Here is a 16,008-nt window from a genome sequence, read left to right on the forward strand (position 1 = left end):
TTAGTCCTATTTTGGCCTTATTCCGAATTGTGTTTGATTCTGACGTTGGTGTTGTTCTTATCTTGGTCCTATGGCTGGAGTCCATAAAATCAAGTTCAATAAAAATATGAAAGCCATAAATTTCGCTATATCGACATTAATGACTTGACTGGGTCTTAAAGTCATTTGACTTATTTACAACACTTAAACAAAGCATACCAGTATTTCATTAATCCTTTAAAATTACGCAATATAATGATAAAATTTTGTCACCAAGACTATTTTAAGCTATCTCTCCCTTAATCCGTATTGCAAATTTTGCGCACTTTTGGACCTCTTTAAGATAGCGGATGCGTGCCGCAAGTTGCAGTGGTTGGGTTATCTAGGTTTCATAGAGATCAGTAATTGGAGCAGTCAAACATGTACATAAAATAGAATCTAAAATGCCTAAAAACTTATAGTATTTTCCAGTGTTGCTATGAGTGTAAAGAATATAATAAAGCAAATCAGGAACAGAAAACATTTTTCAAATTGTGGTATGCAGTTCAAAAAGCTAAAAAATAAAACTAGTTTTGACATCATTGGGTAATTCCCTATGTTGATGCCGCAGCTGCAGTATATAGTTTGCAAGAATTTACTGAAGAGAAGTCCCATAAGTAACAATCAAACTACAATGGATCAACCTGGTAGTAGAGCACAACTAATTTCTTTAGTTGTACGAATACTTGTAACTGGAGCTGCCAGTTTTTTCATGTACAAGTATATCGACAAAATATACAACTTGATGGACCCAACAAAAAAACAGAAAAAGGACTCTGAAGAAAAGGTTTGATTTTCTCGTATTTGACATATTCCTGATAAAAATTTGGCCAGGATGTTTCCCCCTCGCAGTTGCACTCTTGTCCGCAGCATACTCCGCACTATGTGAAAAATCCATGTGAATTGCGACCAACCACTAGAATTGTTCAAACTTTTTTAACGGTTTAGGTAGCATTCTTTAACGGTTTAGGTAGCATTCAATTACGGAGGCATAAATAATAAAAAAAAGAAGTAATTTGTAGAAAAATATTTAAAAAATCTTTTGAATGTGTGGTTTCAGAAGTATTTATTTACCGAGGAACCCTCTTAAAAGTAAGGCACATCGCGATAAGATCTTGCCGGTGCACGGCTGAAAAAAATGGGGTGCAACTAAGGTCAATAGTGCACCCCGCCATTTTACCGTATATGGAAAAACCTGGTGCATATATTGACCTATTTTTTACGCATTCATTTACCGAGGAACCGTCTTGAAAGTAAGGCAGATCTCGCTGAGATCTCGCCGGTGCACGCTGAAAAAATTGGGGTGCAACTAAGGTCAAAACTGCACCCTGTCATTTTAACATATATGGAAAAACCTGGTGCATGTATTGACCTATTTTTTACGCATTAATTTACGTTACCTCACCTATCCAGCAAAATGCTTCATTAAAATAATTTATATATAATTATATAATTTTCATATGTTTGAATATAAAAATTCAGTTATAATGGCTTTAAAAATTAAGCACATGTAAAGTGACTCACGTAGAGTAAAAGAAGAGGTTTTTTGCCCGGTTGGTACAGAATCCATTTTCCATGGAAGAATAAGCCAGGCTTGAAGTTCGAAATTTAAAGTTCTGTACATAGCTTAATAATCATTTGCAACTCAGTAGTACAAAATTATATAACGCCAGAGATCAAAAATTTATTGTTCTAAAGGTTTAGCTATTAATGAAAATTTTAGATCTGAAATGGTAGTCTCCATTATGAGTGTTTGTGCTTGGTACTAAACACCTTTTGTTAAACTCCCATCTTAAACAAAAATGTCAAACTGGGAGAATAAGTGTCGTAATACTTGAACCACCCGAACCCAAATGTGATGCATTTAAATACTCTCAAACCATTCTTATATCCCATGCCTTCAAAAAAATACCCAAATCCAAAAAAAAATTGTTTATTAGTATTATTAATACCTAACCTAAATACTGAACAACTGGCATTTAAGTCATAGCTTTTTTTGTATAGGGGTTGACCTATGTGAGTCACTTTTTGTACATCTGATGAAGGCTGAATATGACTGAAAATAAATATTCATAAATATAAAAATTAAATTATTAATAACAGTGATAAATGCGATTGCTGAATAAAAGGCTGGCAGAATCTTGCCAGCCTTCTGGTGACGAGCATTTTTGGCGTAAATTCTTCGGTTTTTAGGTCGTGCCCCAAAACTTAAATGATTGTTTGTCAAATGAATATATCAACCTTGCCATGTTTAGGTGATAAACAAGATTATTAAGAAGTAACCGAATTAGAACAAAGTTGCGGCGAAGGCGCAAAATTTTTTGTGACACAAAGAAATACATATGGGGTATGCTGAAGTACAGCCTGGGGGACTGGGGGTGGGGGTGCACATGTTTGCTTTTCTTACTACAACACTGTTACATAGATAAGCTGTATTGGGGCGAACTCATGTGCACACATGCAGCTTAAAATCACACTAAAAAGCAAGAATTTTTTTTTTTAACTGGGAGAAATTTTTAATAAAAAAAGAACGGCATGTTATAATCCAAGTTAATAGAAATTATTTGCCCAAATAAGAGTCACACAGTGAAGTGCAACATGCCGTAGTATGCATAATACCTCTTGGCTGAATAGATATACTTCAGAGACACAATCATAGCTTAACGAGACCGAAGTCCGCGCGAAGCACGAAAAATTTTTGGGTTTACGTAATTAAAACAGCCAAAAATATAGTTTAAGCCTTAGATGGAACAGCATGGCCTAGTACAGGGATGTCCAACCTGCGGCCTGCGGGCCGCATTGCGGCCCGCCTGATGTTTATGTGCGGCCCACCGCTTATTCTCAATTTCAGTAGCCTTTATTTAAAACAATTGTTTATACTATTATGAAAATGTGCAAAACGCGCAGTATTTGATGTAGACCTAATTTAAGAATTTCTGAGACTATAATCGAGTCTAATGTCGCATTTCAACATCCATAGAACACTTGAGTAGGCTATGCATCATTGTTAAGGAAGATGTGTGTGTGTTTTTTAATGCGTGTTTTTGCGGACCGTTTTAAGGAAATAAATGGTGTCATAGCACGGCATGATACGGCATGTAAACTCAATTTTTCGCGTTTCGTGCGATTAGAACTTCGCTTTCCCGGGGTTAATTCTTGCGTATTTGCGCACAAGTTCTATCTGGAAGAGCGGTTGTTTATAAGTAAGTTGTTTTATTACGTCACGATATGATGTCACCTCTTTAATTTAATGGGATTTGCGGCCCATCAAAATTTTTGAAGTGGCAATGCGGCCCATTCTGCTAAAAGGTTGGACATCCCTGGCCTAGTACATCTTCGTTATGCCCATGCGAATGTCATACCTGTCTATTTAACAGGAATGGCGACTATCATGATTGCTTTTTTAACTTAATAAAGAACTACTTGCCAAATCAAGTAAAATTGCAAATACACAACAGTTCTATCGAAATTTAGTAGTTTTTAAACTAATAAACAATCTATATACCAAACACTGGCTTTTTCCTGCTAAACAACATGCTTCGTACTTTTTTCAGAATGGCACAAAAAGTATTTTATGCCAATTTTAGTGCAAAATGTTCCTACATATTCAGCATTCAAAGAAAATATTGGATTGAATATGGTTAGAACAAGCACACGTTTGTTTGGTAAGTCGATCTTTCAAAAAAAAATTAAATTAAATTTTTTTTTTGGGCCAATTTCTTCGGTTTTCTGTCTAATTCTTCGGCCGACATAGTCGCCAAGGTTGGTATCATTAAGCCCGTTTATATGCACGTTTAAGCCGGATTTGAATCTGATTCGTTAATTCATTCTCTCTTGTTTTGGCGCTGGAATGAATTAAGTTCTCTTGTTTCTTAATCGGTTAAAAGGAGTGGTTTTCAATCCGTTCTCCACTTAATCTGTTCGTTTCTCTGACGGCCGGAATTGTTTGATGTAGAATGACCTGCTTTAACGCAGTAAACATCACGCCACTTTTGGGGCATTATGACATAACACGAAAGGCTAGTCGTAAACAAAACAACGAGTTAAGCGCATAAGGAAAGAACATTACATACACTCGTTAGAATCAGATACTAATTTGTGACAGAGGCGCTGGTCTAGAATCCGCAACATATAACATTATTTGGGTTAGGATGCGGGTTTGGGTGGGTTTAAATAGTAGTTGGCCCACCCTCACCCAAATATTGTACTTTGCTTTAATAATTGTCTCAACGCTGTGGTAGGATTCTAGGCCAGCGCCTAATCCAGTTTTCATTAATGTTTGTTACATCTTATCACCTTCTTTTGTCCACTTTGTCTTGTATATAGCGTTGACCAGCACAAACAAGCTCAACTTTCCTGCACTTACATTCTGTGTGCCAGGTAAACTGAAGCACTATACAGACAGTCAAAAACTTACTTAATTGGCAAACCTAACTCTAGTAATTCTTGTGTTTTTTTTCAATATATATCACGTAAAATAATGCATATCAGTGCATCACGTAAATAATGCATATCAGTGCAGTTTGTACAGTCAAGCTGGCTTGAATTTCGCGCCATGTAATTACGACGCTGGAACGGATTACTTTTCAAGCCGGCTTGAACCTTAACTTAATCTGCATGAGAAAGGTGCATATAAACATGCTTATTGGTGCAGCCAACTTACAGAACTTGTTATAAACTTCTTTCCTGTAAAACATTCAAAGTTTTCAATATAGGACATAGGTTGGCACTTAGTTGGCCCTTAATTTCTATTAAAAAGCTTTGTCAAAGAGAGCTGTCTTACCACATCGTCAGATGCTAGACAAAATAACTATTTCCGCATCTTGATTGTTTACCAGTCTATTGAATGTGTATCATTTATTAATACTAAGCAATGTGTTCAGTCAATTCATTGTTGTGGTTGTGCAAGCTACAGGGATGTATCAAAGCAATTAAATGAAATAGTTTATCTTTAGAAGTTTAGCAAAATGTGACATGTGAAAATTAAATTTTTCCAAAACTTTGTTTGCTGCAAATTTTACATTTTTAGCATGTCATCCATGCTATTTTTGTTTATCGCAGGCCCAGGAACTTTTAAAGCAGCTTGGAAAAGAAAATGTTAAGGATCTTAAACTTACGGAATATGAGTTAAACATTGCTTCACAACTTATCATTCCTCAAGGTGTGTATAATGATATATATATATAAATATATACATTGATTATTGAACTTCAGATTTTACTTTGCTGGGATGAGCATTTTACACTTGTTTTTAATTTTTTTAAAAGTGAATTTTGAATTCAATTAAACAGTTAACCTCTGTACATAAGCAAATTAAGTTAGCTGCTATGCTTGAAATGATGAAGAATTTTTGATCGTGTTTAAGCATGCAAAGTCTAGCATCAGTATGACAGAATATTGGCGATTTGGCAACTACTTTGACCAAAAGATCAGCCTAAAAACTTCACAAAGAAGTTAATTCAAAAAAGTATTTTAGTTAAAAAAATGTTTTTTTTTTAATATGGATTTTAGATCTGATTGATAGCTTAAGAAGCGTACTGCTTCTAACAACAATCAATCAGCAAGTTTTCAAACTTGCATTCCGCCGTATAAATGAATGGCAGCATAAGTTGCCATGAAATACATCCAAGACTAATACAGACAAAGACAAGCTTCTGTTAGGGCCCACCACTCAAGTGGTGAGCGTTGGAAATGCCGTATTGTGAAATACATATTAGCTTAGATAATATAAATTAAGACTCAAAATAAATTGTGTTAGCCTCGTGAGGAAATTTTCTTTACTTTTAAATGGAAAAATTTCTGACATCTTCAGAAAAGTTGAGGGGGGTATCAAACATTTATTTATGATTGCCAATGAAACCAATTAATACCATAAATTGCATGGTTCGGCATTTATAAAACATTAAACTGCAGCAGTAGATTTAATGTCTTTTTGGAAATAGAAAATTATTTTATCAAATTCTTATAAATTACTCTTTGTTCAATCTTTCTTTTAGTACTTTTTTTTCGGTTGTAGAATATTTGTCAAAGTTGCTTCTAACCATTAAGGCCCGTTTACACTACAGCTGCACTGAGCGGAGCTGAGTGCACTGGGCGTGAAATTGTTAGCAAAGCGTGAAAATCGCTCCAAAGCGTATGTTTTTCCAGCTGCACGGGGCTTGAGTTTAACAAAGCATAACTTTAAGCTAGCTGCAGCTGCTGCACAGGGCTTGAGTTTAGCAAAGCGTAAAACGCTCGCCACAATAGAATTTAAATGCAAATTACGCTTTGCTCAGCTCATTGCAGCTGCATATCTTTTTCAAAATTGTTTTTCACCAATAAAAAACTTTATGTTCATTTCTTAGTTGATATACTCATGATAATGCTTTTCCAAGTGATAGCAACTCCTACCTTGGGATGTTTGCCATTGTTATAAATCCTTATGTTGATCCTACCATCGACCAGGCTCCTTTTGTGCAAATTGTAGCACATTGCTTTCAAGATAACACAGTGATCTTCAAATACAATAAATCAGGGTGGTCCAAAGTTGACAGAATGAAGGGCCGCAAAAAAATTTGAGAAAGCCTTGCGGGCCGCAGTCGAGGAAACTCCAAAGTAATCCATAAACTGCAAGTTTTACTCTATATTAAATAAGCGAGTTTACCGAACTAATTAGCCTAGAGCGGTGTTTTTTTACATTAGGGAAATATAGATAAAGCACAAACAAAATAACAAAACCATTCATTGTTTCTTGCTTTTGATTACTGCTTCAATGTCAGCATTGATTTCAGTTGTCGACAATCGTAAGCAGGCATCCAGCGTTTCATCAGCTATTCTTTCGTACATCACTTTTTATCCGCTTCATAATTGAGAAAGTGCTTTCGCAAATGTAGGTACTACCAAACATGGAACACATTTTCAGTGCAAGTTCTCTTAAGCGTGGAAACTGCACGTAGCTTACAAGTTTCCAAAAGGTGTTGTAACGCTCATTTTTTTCTTCACTAAGTAATTCACAGCATGAAGAAAAATGAGTAGCATCATTTCTTTGCAAAGAAGTTTCTTGCGAAAACCTTCAACGTATCCCACCAATTGAGATATGTTTTGTTTCTTACCTTGCAACTTCATGTTTAAGGTGTTTAAGTGATTAGTAATATCAGTCAAGAATGCCAGTGAACCTATAAACTTATCATCATTCAATTAAATCACGTTTTCAGGAAACCCTCCTATTTCATTCTGGATAAAAGTCAAAATTTATTTTCTCAAAGAAAAAAAGCATTTCAGTGTTTTGCCTGCACTTAACCATCGGATGTGGGAGAATAGTGGAATATCTTCATATTCTGCATCCCCATCTTTAAGGAATTGGGTGAACTTTCTATGTCGAAGAGCCTTATTCCCCCCTTTGATGATGTTTACCATATTTGAAACACTATGCATAATTTCACTCATGTTCAAAACTTTGGCACAAAGTGCTTCTTGGTGAAGGATGTAATGAAATGTGAGGCAGTCCACACCATGACTTTTAAGAATGCCAACCAGGCCATTTCTCCTTCCTGTCATTGCCCTGGCACCATCTGTTGCAACACATGAACATTTCTCAAAACCTCCATATGCATCAACGACAGAGGCGAGGCTGTTATAAATGTCCAAGCCTTTTGTAGTCCCATGAAGTGGAACTGTCTTGAGCAGTTCTTCGCAAACAACAAAGTTTTCATCAATAGTGCGGATGAAAATTAGGAGTTGACTAATGTCACTGCTATCAGTACTTTCATCTAAGGCCAGAGAGAAGAACTTGTACTGCTGAACAACTTCTTTCAATTGTGAAGTAATATTGTCGCTTAAATCGACCACTCCTCTCGCAACGGTAGAGACACATTTTCAATTTTTTTGGCAATTTTTTTATCTCCAAATGCAAGAGCCATCTTAATTGCACATTCTTTTATGATCTCCCCGTCACGAAAAGCCTTACCATGCTTAGCGTGCGTTAATGCAACTTCATATGATGCTTTCATGTTTGCGGTTGAATCATTTTTGGCAAAATTGGAAATCATATTTTTTTGTTTGAAGAAGTTACCCTTCAGTTCTTTTAAAATTGCTTCCCGAGAAGTCCCGTGGTATTTTCCATATTTTTCCTCATGTTTGGTGTTGTAATGTCATTTCAAATTAAACTCTTTCGGAACAGATAATACTTGAAAGCACATCAAACACTGTGGTTTACCATTGTTGTCGCCAAATAAATATGTTTCCTCCCAGTTAGAATTAAACACTCTGTTTTCCTCTGTCACCTTTCTTTTAAGACTCATTTTATTAGGAATTGTTGTACTTGGCTAATTTTATAACTTTCAGCATAAGTAGGCCTATTACTATCGTCAAACAACAACAAATCCTGCCTAAGTTGCGATTGCGGCTGTCACACGTGCTTGTAGCTAACTGTGTTCAAGTACACTACCTTACTCAACTTCTAATGAAAACTAATTTTATAGCACTGTTACGTCATACATACCAAAAACAGCTGTTTACAGTACTGCATTATCATGATGTAACGAATCGTATCTCTAGAAAACATGGCGATCGTTCGGCAATTAATGAACAAAACTGAAATTTTTTGATGTAAACTAAAATTATTCTGCGGGCCGCACGAAATATGTCCGCGGGCCGCATGCGGCCCGCGTGCCAGGGTTTGGACCACCCTGCAATAAATCTATCTAACCTGTTATCTTCCTTGAAATTCGTGTAGCAAAAAAAAAAACTGTTCTGTGATTTTTCGCTATTTACATACCGTATAAATTTTAATAAATGACCTTTACCATTTATGTCTCTGGATTCATCAAACTGCATTACAAATGCTTTGCTTTACTTGCATTACATCAACCTGTAGTACAAATTCTTTATATCACAAATTCTTCTGAAAATGGCATTGTTTGATCAAGTTTTTTATTCAGTGTTTCACCAAACTTTGTTTTTGTAATTGCACTACAGGCATTAAGGATTATACGCTATCCTATGTGAAAAATATATATATAAGATTGCCACTTAGGATTTAAATATCCCAAACCATTTAAATTCTGAGGTATTCTAATCCATATCACATTGCAATCAATTCTGATCATAACAAAGAAACTGCTTCCTGCGCCTACCGCGCCTCTGTTTCGCCCGTCTCTAAAGAGTTGTTAAAAGTTTTCCTAATCGACTTTTTGGCCATCAAAAGTATAACAGGTTAACCCTCAAAAATAAATTGCATTGTTTTTTTTTAATTAACAAAAATAACATCAATTAGCTGTCGAACACAAATTTTAACATGCAAACATAATTAAACTTCATCAATCAACGAAGGTTAGTTTTCATGTTTTAAAGGAGTAGGATATCACCAGAGCTAGTGTATGGCATCAAATTAATCCAGAATAATAGTAAGAATTATTTTTGCCTTATATTTATAGAAATACCTGTAACATGGAACGATATTGGTGGATTAAATGATATAATTCAGCAAATTAAGGAAACTGTTATCCTTCCATTTCACCGAAGAGAGATTTTCAAGCAATGCAAATTATTCATGCCACCAAAAGGTAGAATACTTTTTTAATGTATATTTCTAATAAAAGTGATATACTGTATATGAGGATATAAAATATAAATAGAGTACACAATAATTATGTGATACTGTACAGGACTTCTATTGTATGGGCCACCTGGATGTGGTAAAACAATGATAGCCAAAGCCACAGCAAAGGAAGCAGGATGCACTTTCATTAATATAGAGGTACATTGTGGGGAGATTAACTAAAAGGAACTTTAAAAACTATATGATGTAAATTAATCTGTTGTATAATTTGTTCTTTTGTTTTTAGTTTTTACAAATGTTAAAAGGGTTGTAAGACGGACATTTTTGGTAATTTTCTTCATTGCACAATGCTGAAAATGACCAATTATAAAAAATTATAACCAATGCAAAAACACGTTTTGGTTATACTTTTGAATAACTATATTCCACAAACCACCTTGTCTATAGCAACACAGTTTTGTTTTATAAGGTTCAACAACTAACAGACAAATGGTATGGGGAATCACAGAAATTGGCAGCAGCAGTGTTCTCTTTAGCTCACAAATTACAACCTGCTATTATTTTTATTGATGAAATAGATGTATTTCTTCAAATGCGGTAAATAAGTGTGTGATATAATCATGTTATGTCATTCTATTTAATTAATATGTACACCTGGTAATCGTGCAACACACCATGTTTTTGTTAACTGATTTAAGGTCTGATCGTGATCATGAAGTAACTGCCATGATGAAAGCTACATTCATGAGCCTATGGGATGGTCTGGCATCAGACAAGGAGAGCCAGATAATGGTGATGGGTGCCACAAACAGGCCACAGCAAATAGATCAGGCCATTTTACGCCGCATGCCTATCCGTTTTAATGTTGCAATGCCGGTATGATATAATTAAGATCAATTATTTACATATCTTTTTTTGTTTTGGTGTAAAAGATAAATATGTTCTCCGTCAATTTTACAACAAAATATAACAAGGTAATCAAAGCAGGAAAGAGAGAAATAAATACACCACAAACCATGTTTTTTCACATTGATGTACTGGCCAAGCAACAACTTTTGCATCTGCAACAAAGCAAATATTAAGTAAAAATTAATATTTGCTTTGTTGCTCCCCCTTACTCCCCCAAAAAGTCCATTCTGATCCCGTTGTCAAAACAGCGTCCGCGAACAGCCTGTTTAAAAAACAACAGCGGCGGAAGGCGTCCCATACTCATTGTTAGTTAGGCCACACATCTTACACCGAAAGCGTATTGGGTTTTAAGATAGCATTGATTGCTTTGTAGGTTTTGTTGTGTTTCCCTGAAAGTTTGTGTTTTTTAAATGTGAGGCGCTAAAATATATTTTTTCCACTCTTGTTCAATGAAAATCTAAATACTTTTTCGTGTGTACAGGTTTTAAGGTTTATTCCAGGTTGTACACGTAATTTGCAGATAATAGATAGATGTAGGCCTAAATATAGCGGTAGAGTATTCATATTAATATTAAAGCACTTGCCAAAATTGTCAAATCTTGGTCTGTTAATTTCCCCCATCCTATGTATTATAAATAAGACCTAAATCTGACCACAAACGCCACCCCTAACTTCAGCACTAACTCCCTAATATATTTCGACCATAACCAAAATTTTAATTCCATCCATTACCCGACCCTTCAACAGTACAGTCCCAAAACAGCGGCGATAAAAACATATTGACGGCTCTGCTTAGAGCTATCCAAATAAGTCTTCATTGTGTTGGATTGTACGAGGAGACACCTAACTGCTTGAGCAGGCCAGGAATATCATGACAGTAAACAAACTGCTTCTGTTATAAACGGCGCCAAGTTTGAACATGGTACAAGCTGACTCTTTGAAATATAGGTTGTAACGTCATGGTTGAGTGAACCGCCTTTTAACAGGTTCGGGTTCGATTAAGGTTCTTTTAAAACATATTCGGTTCAGTTCGGGTTGAGGTCCAGTTACGGTCCACGACAAATCAGCCCGAAACCAGTTTATAGAGTTCCCTTTCGGTTTCGGTTTGACTCCCTGACGTAAACAAACATTTAATATAATATAAACTTCCTATGCCTGGTTACTTGTGCACAGATGTGCAATTATTATAAATCGAGAAACAGGGAACATCAAATAATCGCTTCCGGAAATCACAAAAATAACTAACTGTAAAAAGCATACATCGCTTCACATTATTTGGTTTTTTAGGTTGAATAGTTTGTTTTGATACAACGACCACATTGCCAAGACGTTATAGATTTGTGCGAAGCGCGAAAGAATGCCTTGACTATGTTGACAAGAAAATGTTTACAGCGCAGTCTTGAGACCAAAAATTTCTCGGTTGACAAAATGTTTAATATTAATGCGGCCAATCTATTATCGATGCTAAAACTTACGCGCAACAGAGTTTACATATTTCTTTGAAATAACTTATACTTACGAATTTTGGGGTGGACAACGACCTGCTGCCCCCTATAGATCCGCCAGGCACCTAATTTATACTTGTTTGACTGTTGTTTTTAGAACAAGGATTTCCGGTTCCATCTAACGGATAAACAGACCGCTTTTTTTGGCTTTCATTCAGGAATTGTTTTTTTTCTGTAAAATACAACTAAAAGGGGCCTGACATGCCAAAAAGAAACCAGCATCCCATAAATTTCTCCTTTGGCTTTTCTTATAAATTAAACTTAAAATTGTAATGGCATTTTCGTTGAGATAAAAGTACTTCTTGTTCTTGTTAAGGTTTTACAGAAATTATGTATAGAAGCGTGCAATACGTGGTAACTGATAAGCCTTTTTTGCTTGAAACAATTAAATTTGCAGTAATATTAAAGCTGTATGTTTAATCACAAAACAACACCTATCGAAGTGTCGTAGTATTGCAGAAAATAACGAAAGTGGTTCTATATATCCCTGCTTTAACGATTTAAGCTCTTGCTTGTATCTTGTTTTCTCTTACTTGCAGTTAGCTCCGAAATTTATGAAAAAACACATTCGTACGTTTTGTTTCATAGAACGTTGAACAACGAACAAAGATCCTTCAAATAGTTCTGGCAGTGGAGGAGCTTGATCCTTGCGTGAACTTACGTGATTTTGCGGAAACTTTAAATGGCTTCAGTGGCAGTGACATAAATGAAATTTGTCGTCATGCATCGGTTGCTCGCATTCACGAACATTTAAAAAATCACAGGTAAATTTTATTTCAATTACATCACATATTTACTTGTGTATAAATGTGGATTTGATCTATGCATAGCCTTGTTGTTAAATATATGAAGACAATGTTTTGACGTATGTAAATTACTTGTTTTGGGACTTATTTTACAATGTTAAATGATCAAAAAATATGTCACTGAGATTAATGAATTAAATAATTATGCAACAAAGTTGTTTTTCTTGCCTTAATGTTTCCATGTAAAATAGCTTGCTTCCTAAATGTTTTGCCTACGTTATTTGCTAACCGAAATATTGGTATGGAGAGGACGCATCTAACAAAACCATCCAGTTTACTGTGAATGACTGAACATGATTTGGGAAATGTGTACTTTGACTTAACTGACGATTTGAACTTGGGCTGAAAATTTGTAAACATGTTACTTTCTAATTTTGTAAATGAATTCTACGACTTGCGTGTATTTAAGATTGCTAGGTTACAACGTTTTTGTAATTTTTAATCAAATCAGCTCTAAAAATACCTTTGGTATTTAATATACGTTTTATAAAGAGCTGCTATACTTCTCAAATTAACTAAAATATTATCTATATGGACTGTCCCTCCAAGACCTGGGTCAACACGTTAATGTCGAAAACCACAAGCCCAGGATGTGAAATGACAGAAATTCACCATGGAAAACATAAAATACCTACTGAAGAACTCATTGTCAAACTACCCGAACAAAATGTGCACGTATCTACAATAAAAATTGATAAACTCACAAATGTAAACGTTTGTAAACCAACAAATTCAATCTGGCTGGGCCACCAAATGCTGTCTTTCAACCATCCTGTCATATACATTGGGATTTCTACAGTTATCACAACGACTGGGATACAAACAGAATAATATCGCTGGCGAAAAACTTAAAAAATAGGCGCAAGACTTGAGCCTGCACCTTCTCTATAATCCCAAACAACCTGGAACGTTTAAGTCAACAAAATAAAAACAAATCCCCCAATGTATGCTTCACATCAACAAACAAAACAGGAAACCACCTCCAGTGTTTCGTACAGTTATAAATGACCTTCCCAACAGCCAACATAGACCTGATCAGCATTGGACAAACCAATTCCAAAGGCGAGATAAAAGATTTGAAAGCTGAAAAATTATACTAGCATCGCAAAATAAATTTTATATTTTTTTTTATATATATTTTTTTTAACTTATCCTTAAAGCTCCACGGCAACACATACCCAGGGGTAGAAGACGATCCTACATTCCATGCTGGTCCAAAGACACGAAAATATCACCTAAATAATATAAATCTACCCATAGCCGTGATACTGCCGACCTTTTACTTGAAAGCTTGACAAATGACAGAAGGAAAATAAGGATTGAAACTGTTGAAATACGTGACTTTAAACACTCCAGCAGAGAAGCCTGGGCCCTACGTAAGAAACTAGACCCAAACTCAAAACAACAAGACAACCATAACTTCAATTGCAGCAAATGACATAGCTAAGCATATTAAATACAGAGGTATGCACAAAGCCAATAGAAAGTTGGAAACTAAAGTCCAAAAGAATATCAACAATTGTATTTAAACTACAAAATTGTAGACACACAACGAACTAATCCAGTTACTCAACACGAAATTAAAATAGCCTTGCAAAGTACAAAACTAGCGAAGCAGCTAGACCCGGTGGAATCTACCCAAAGATGTTAAAAAAACCTAAATTACCTTCGGGTCACCCTTGACCCCACATTAATCTGTCGACACCATATTATTAACGTAGCAAACAAACTTAAGTCAAGAAATGCTCTTATCCGTAAACTAACTGCAACGAAATGGGGGTGCTAACCAAACCGTACTAAGTTTTTTCGCACTTCATGTTTTGCTATCTGCTAGTCGAAGAATATTGTTGTTCCATTTGGGAACGTTGTAACGACAGACAAAATCGATAAGTACTTTAGGACGTCTATGCGGATCAGAAGCAGTAAAATCGACACCAACACAATGGCTACCAACTATGAGCGCAATCGCCCCAGTTCATCTCAGACGGAAAGCAGCCTCAGCAGCTCTATATCATCGTACTAAACATCAGGCCGACAAAACTTATCCACAAAAATTATTAAACCAAACCCATTTTGCTGTTTTGTTCTTGAATTATGTGCAAAACACATCGAGTGATAGCATTTTAAGTTTTAAATAGATTAATTTAGGTGGAAAATTGCTCTTATGGTGTAAACGAAGTAAACCGAATTTCCGGACCCAGAAAACTAATTTAAATAAAATTTAATAGTTGAATGTCTACATTTGACACTTGGCTTTGTCTTTACCAATTGGTGGACGAAAATTCTTTAACTTATATTGCAAGTTCTCAAAGATTGTTAATACTTTGTTTCGTGAAGTATAAATTTAGGCTTTTTTTAATAAAGTGAGTGCCTAAGCAAAACATCACACCGTCCATAATTCAATTAATTTCCTTCGAGAGTAATTAGTCACTACATTGGGTACATAAACCTCTAATTCAAACTTAATTACCCTTTTCTGATAATGTATCAACTTAACTAAGTTTGTCTTCCATCAGAGATAATGATGGTAGGCTACGGCCGATTGGATTGGAAGATCTTCAGAAAGCGTCTGCCGTCATGCAACACAGTAAGAGTTCAGAACTTCCTTATCTCTTTCCAAAGTTGGACTAAGGCGGTTTATAATACAAAAAGTTTGTATGTAACTTTATCTGTGGTTCAATCAATGGCGTATCATGTAACGACAATGTTGAACTTTCAATGTGACATTAAATAAAAATACAATCGAAAGAGTACCTACAGTCGTAAAGTATTAAAGCATAGAATATATCTAAATTGAAATACCTTAAAGCCGTAATATCCAACTGCCTGAGTGGACCATTGTTTATTTAAGGACGCCGTGTTGAGCATTAACGACAACTATAAATAAATAAATAAATCCCTGTTGTCACGCGCTATCATGCAGTCAACGTAGATGTGCTACGCAGACAAATAAACTACTGCAATAGAAGGCTTTTTAAAAACAGGTTCATTTTTAGCTCGGCGAAAACGAGAAAAGTGGATATGCTTGGGGGCTTCACAGATTTTCTCTGTGTGTCCACCAAACTAGCCAATTTAAACGGGGGTGGTACAAAATCACATAAAACAGTAATTTAAGCCACGGCTTGATTTTCTAGATAAACTGTTTGTCCATCGCTTTTGATATGGTGAAATGTGGGACGCGTCTTATGTCTTTACCATGCCCTAAAAATTATCACGTTTCCACACCTGTTAA

At 35.5% G+C, this 16,008-nt stretch overlaps 1 protein-coding gene across 1 annotated transcript; it reads left to right on the top strand.

Moving 5' to 3' along the window:
- The first annotated feature begins 595 nt into the window (after nucleotides 1–595).
- On the top strand, nucleotides 596–15,518 carry LOC146164352 (outer mitochondrial transmembrane helix translocase-like). Its single transcript, XM_083382415.1, has 8 exons — nucleotides 596–805; nucleotides 5,080–5,179; nucleotides 9,432–9,560; nucleotides 9,663–9,754; nucleotides 10,026–10,153; nucleotides 10,255–10,432; nucleotides 12,559–12,734; nucleotides 15,293–15,518. The coding sequence occupies exons 1-8, from the start codon at nucleotides 653–655 to the stop codon at nucleotides 15,405–15,407; spliced, it is 1,071 nt and encodes a 356-aa protein (XP_083238541.1). The 5' UTR covers nucleotides 596–652; the 3' UTR covers nucleotides 15,408–15,518.
- Nucleotides 15,519–16,008: the final 490 nt, after the last annotated feature.

This window comes from Ascidiella aspersa, chromosome 2, assembly GCF_963924565.1.
Source record: "Ascidiella aspersa chromosome 2, kaAscAspe10.2, whole genome shotgun sequence".
Taxonomy (NCBI): Eukaryota; Metazoa; Chordata; class Ascidiacea; order Phlebobranchia; family Ascidiidae; genus Ascidiella; species Ascidiella aspersa.

What these genes read in the sequence shown, in the direction of transcription:
- LOC146164352 (XM_083382415.1), top strand. Translation starts at nt 653, where the DNA reads ATGGATCAACCTGGTAGTAGAGCACAACTAATTTCTTTAGTTGTACGA. An exon ending in GCACTTTCATTAATATAGAG is followed by an intron (nt 9,755 to 10,025) that starts GTACATTGTGGG and finishes TTGTTTTATAAG; the next exon opens with GTTCAACAACTAACAGACAA. An exon ending in GATGTATTTCTTCAAATGCG is followed by an intron (nt 10,154 to 10,254) that starts GTAAATAAGTGT and finishes AACTGATTTAAG; the next exon opens with GTCTGATCGTGATCATGAAG.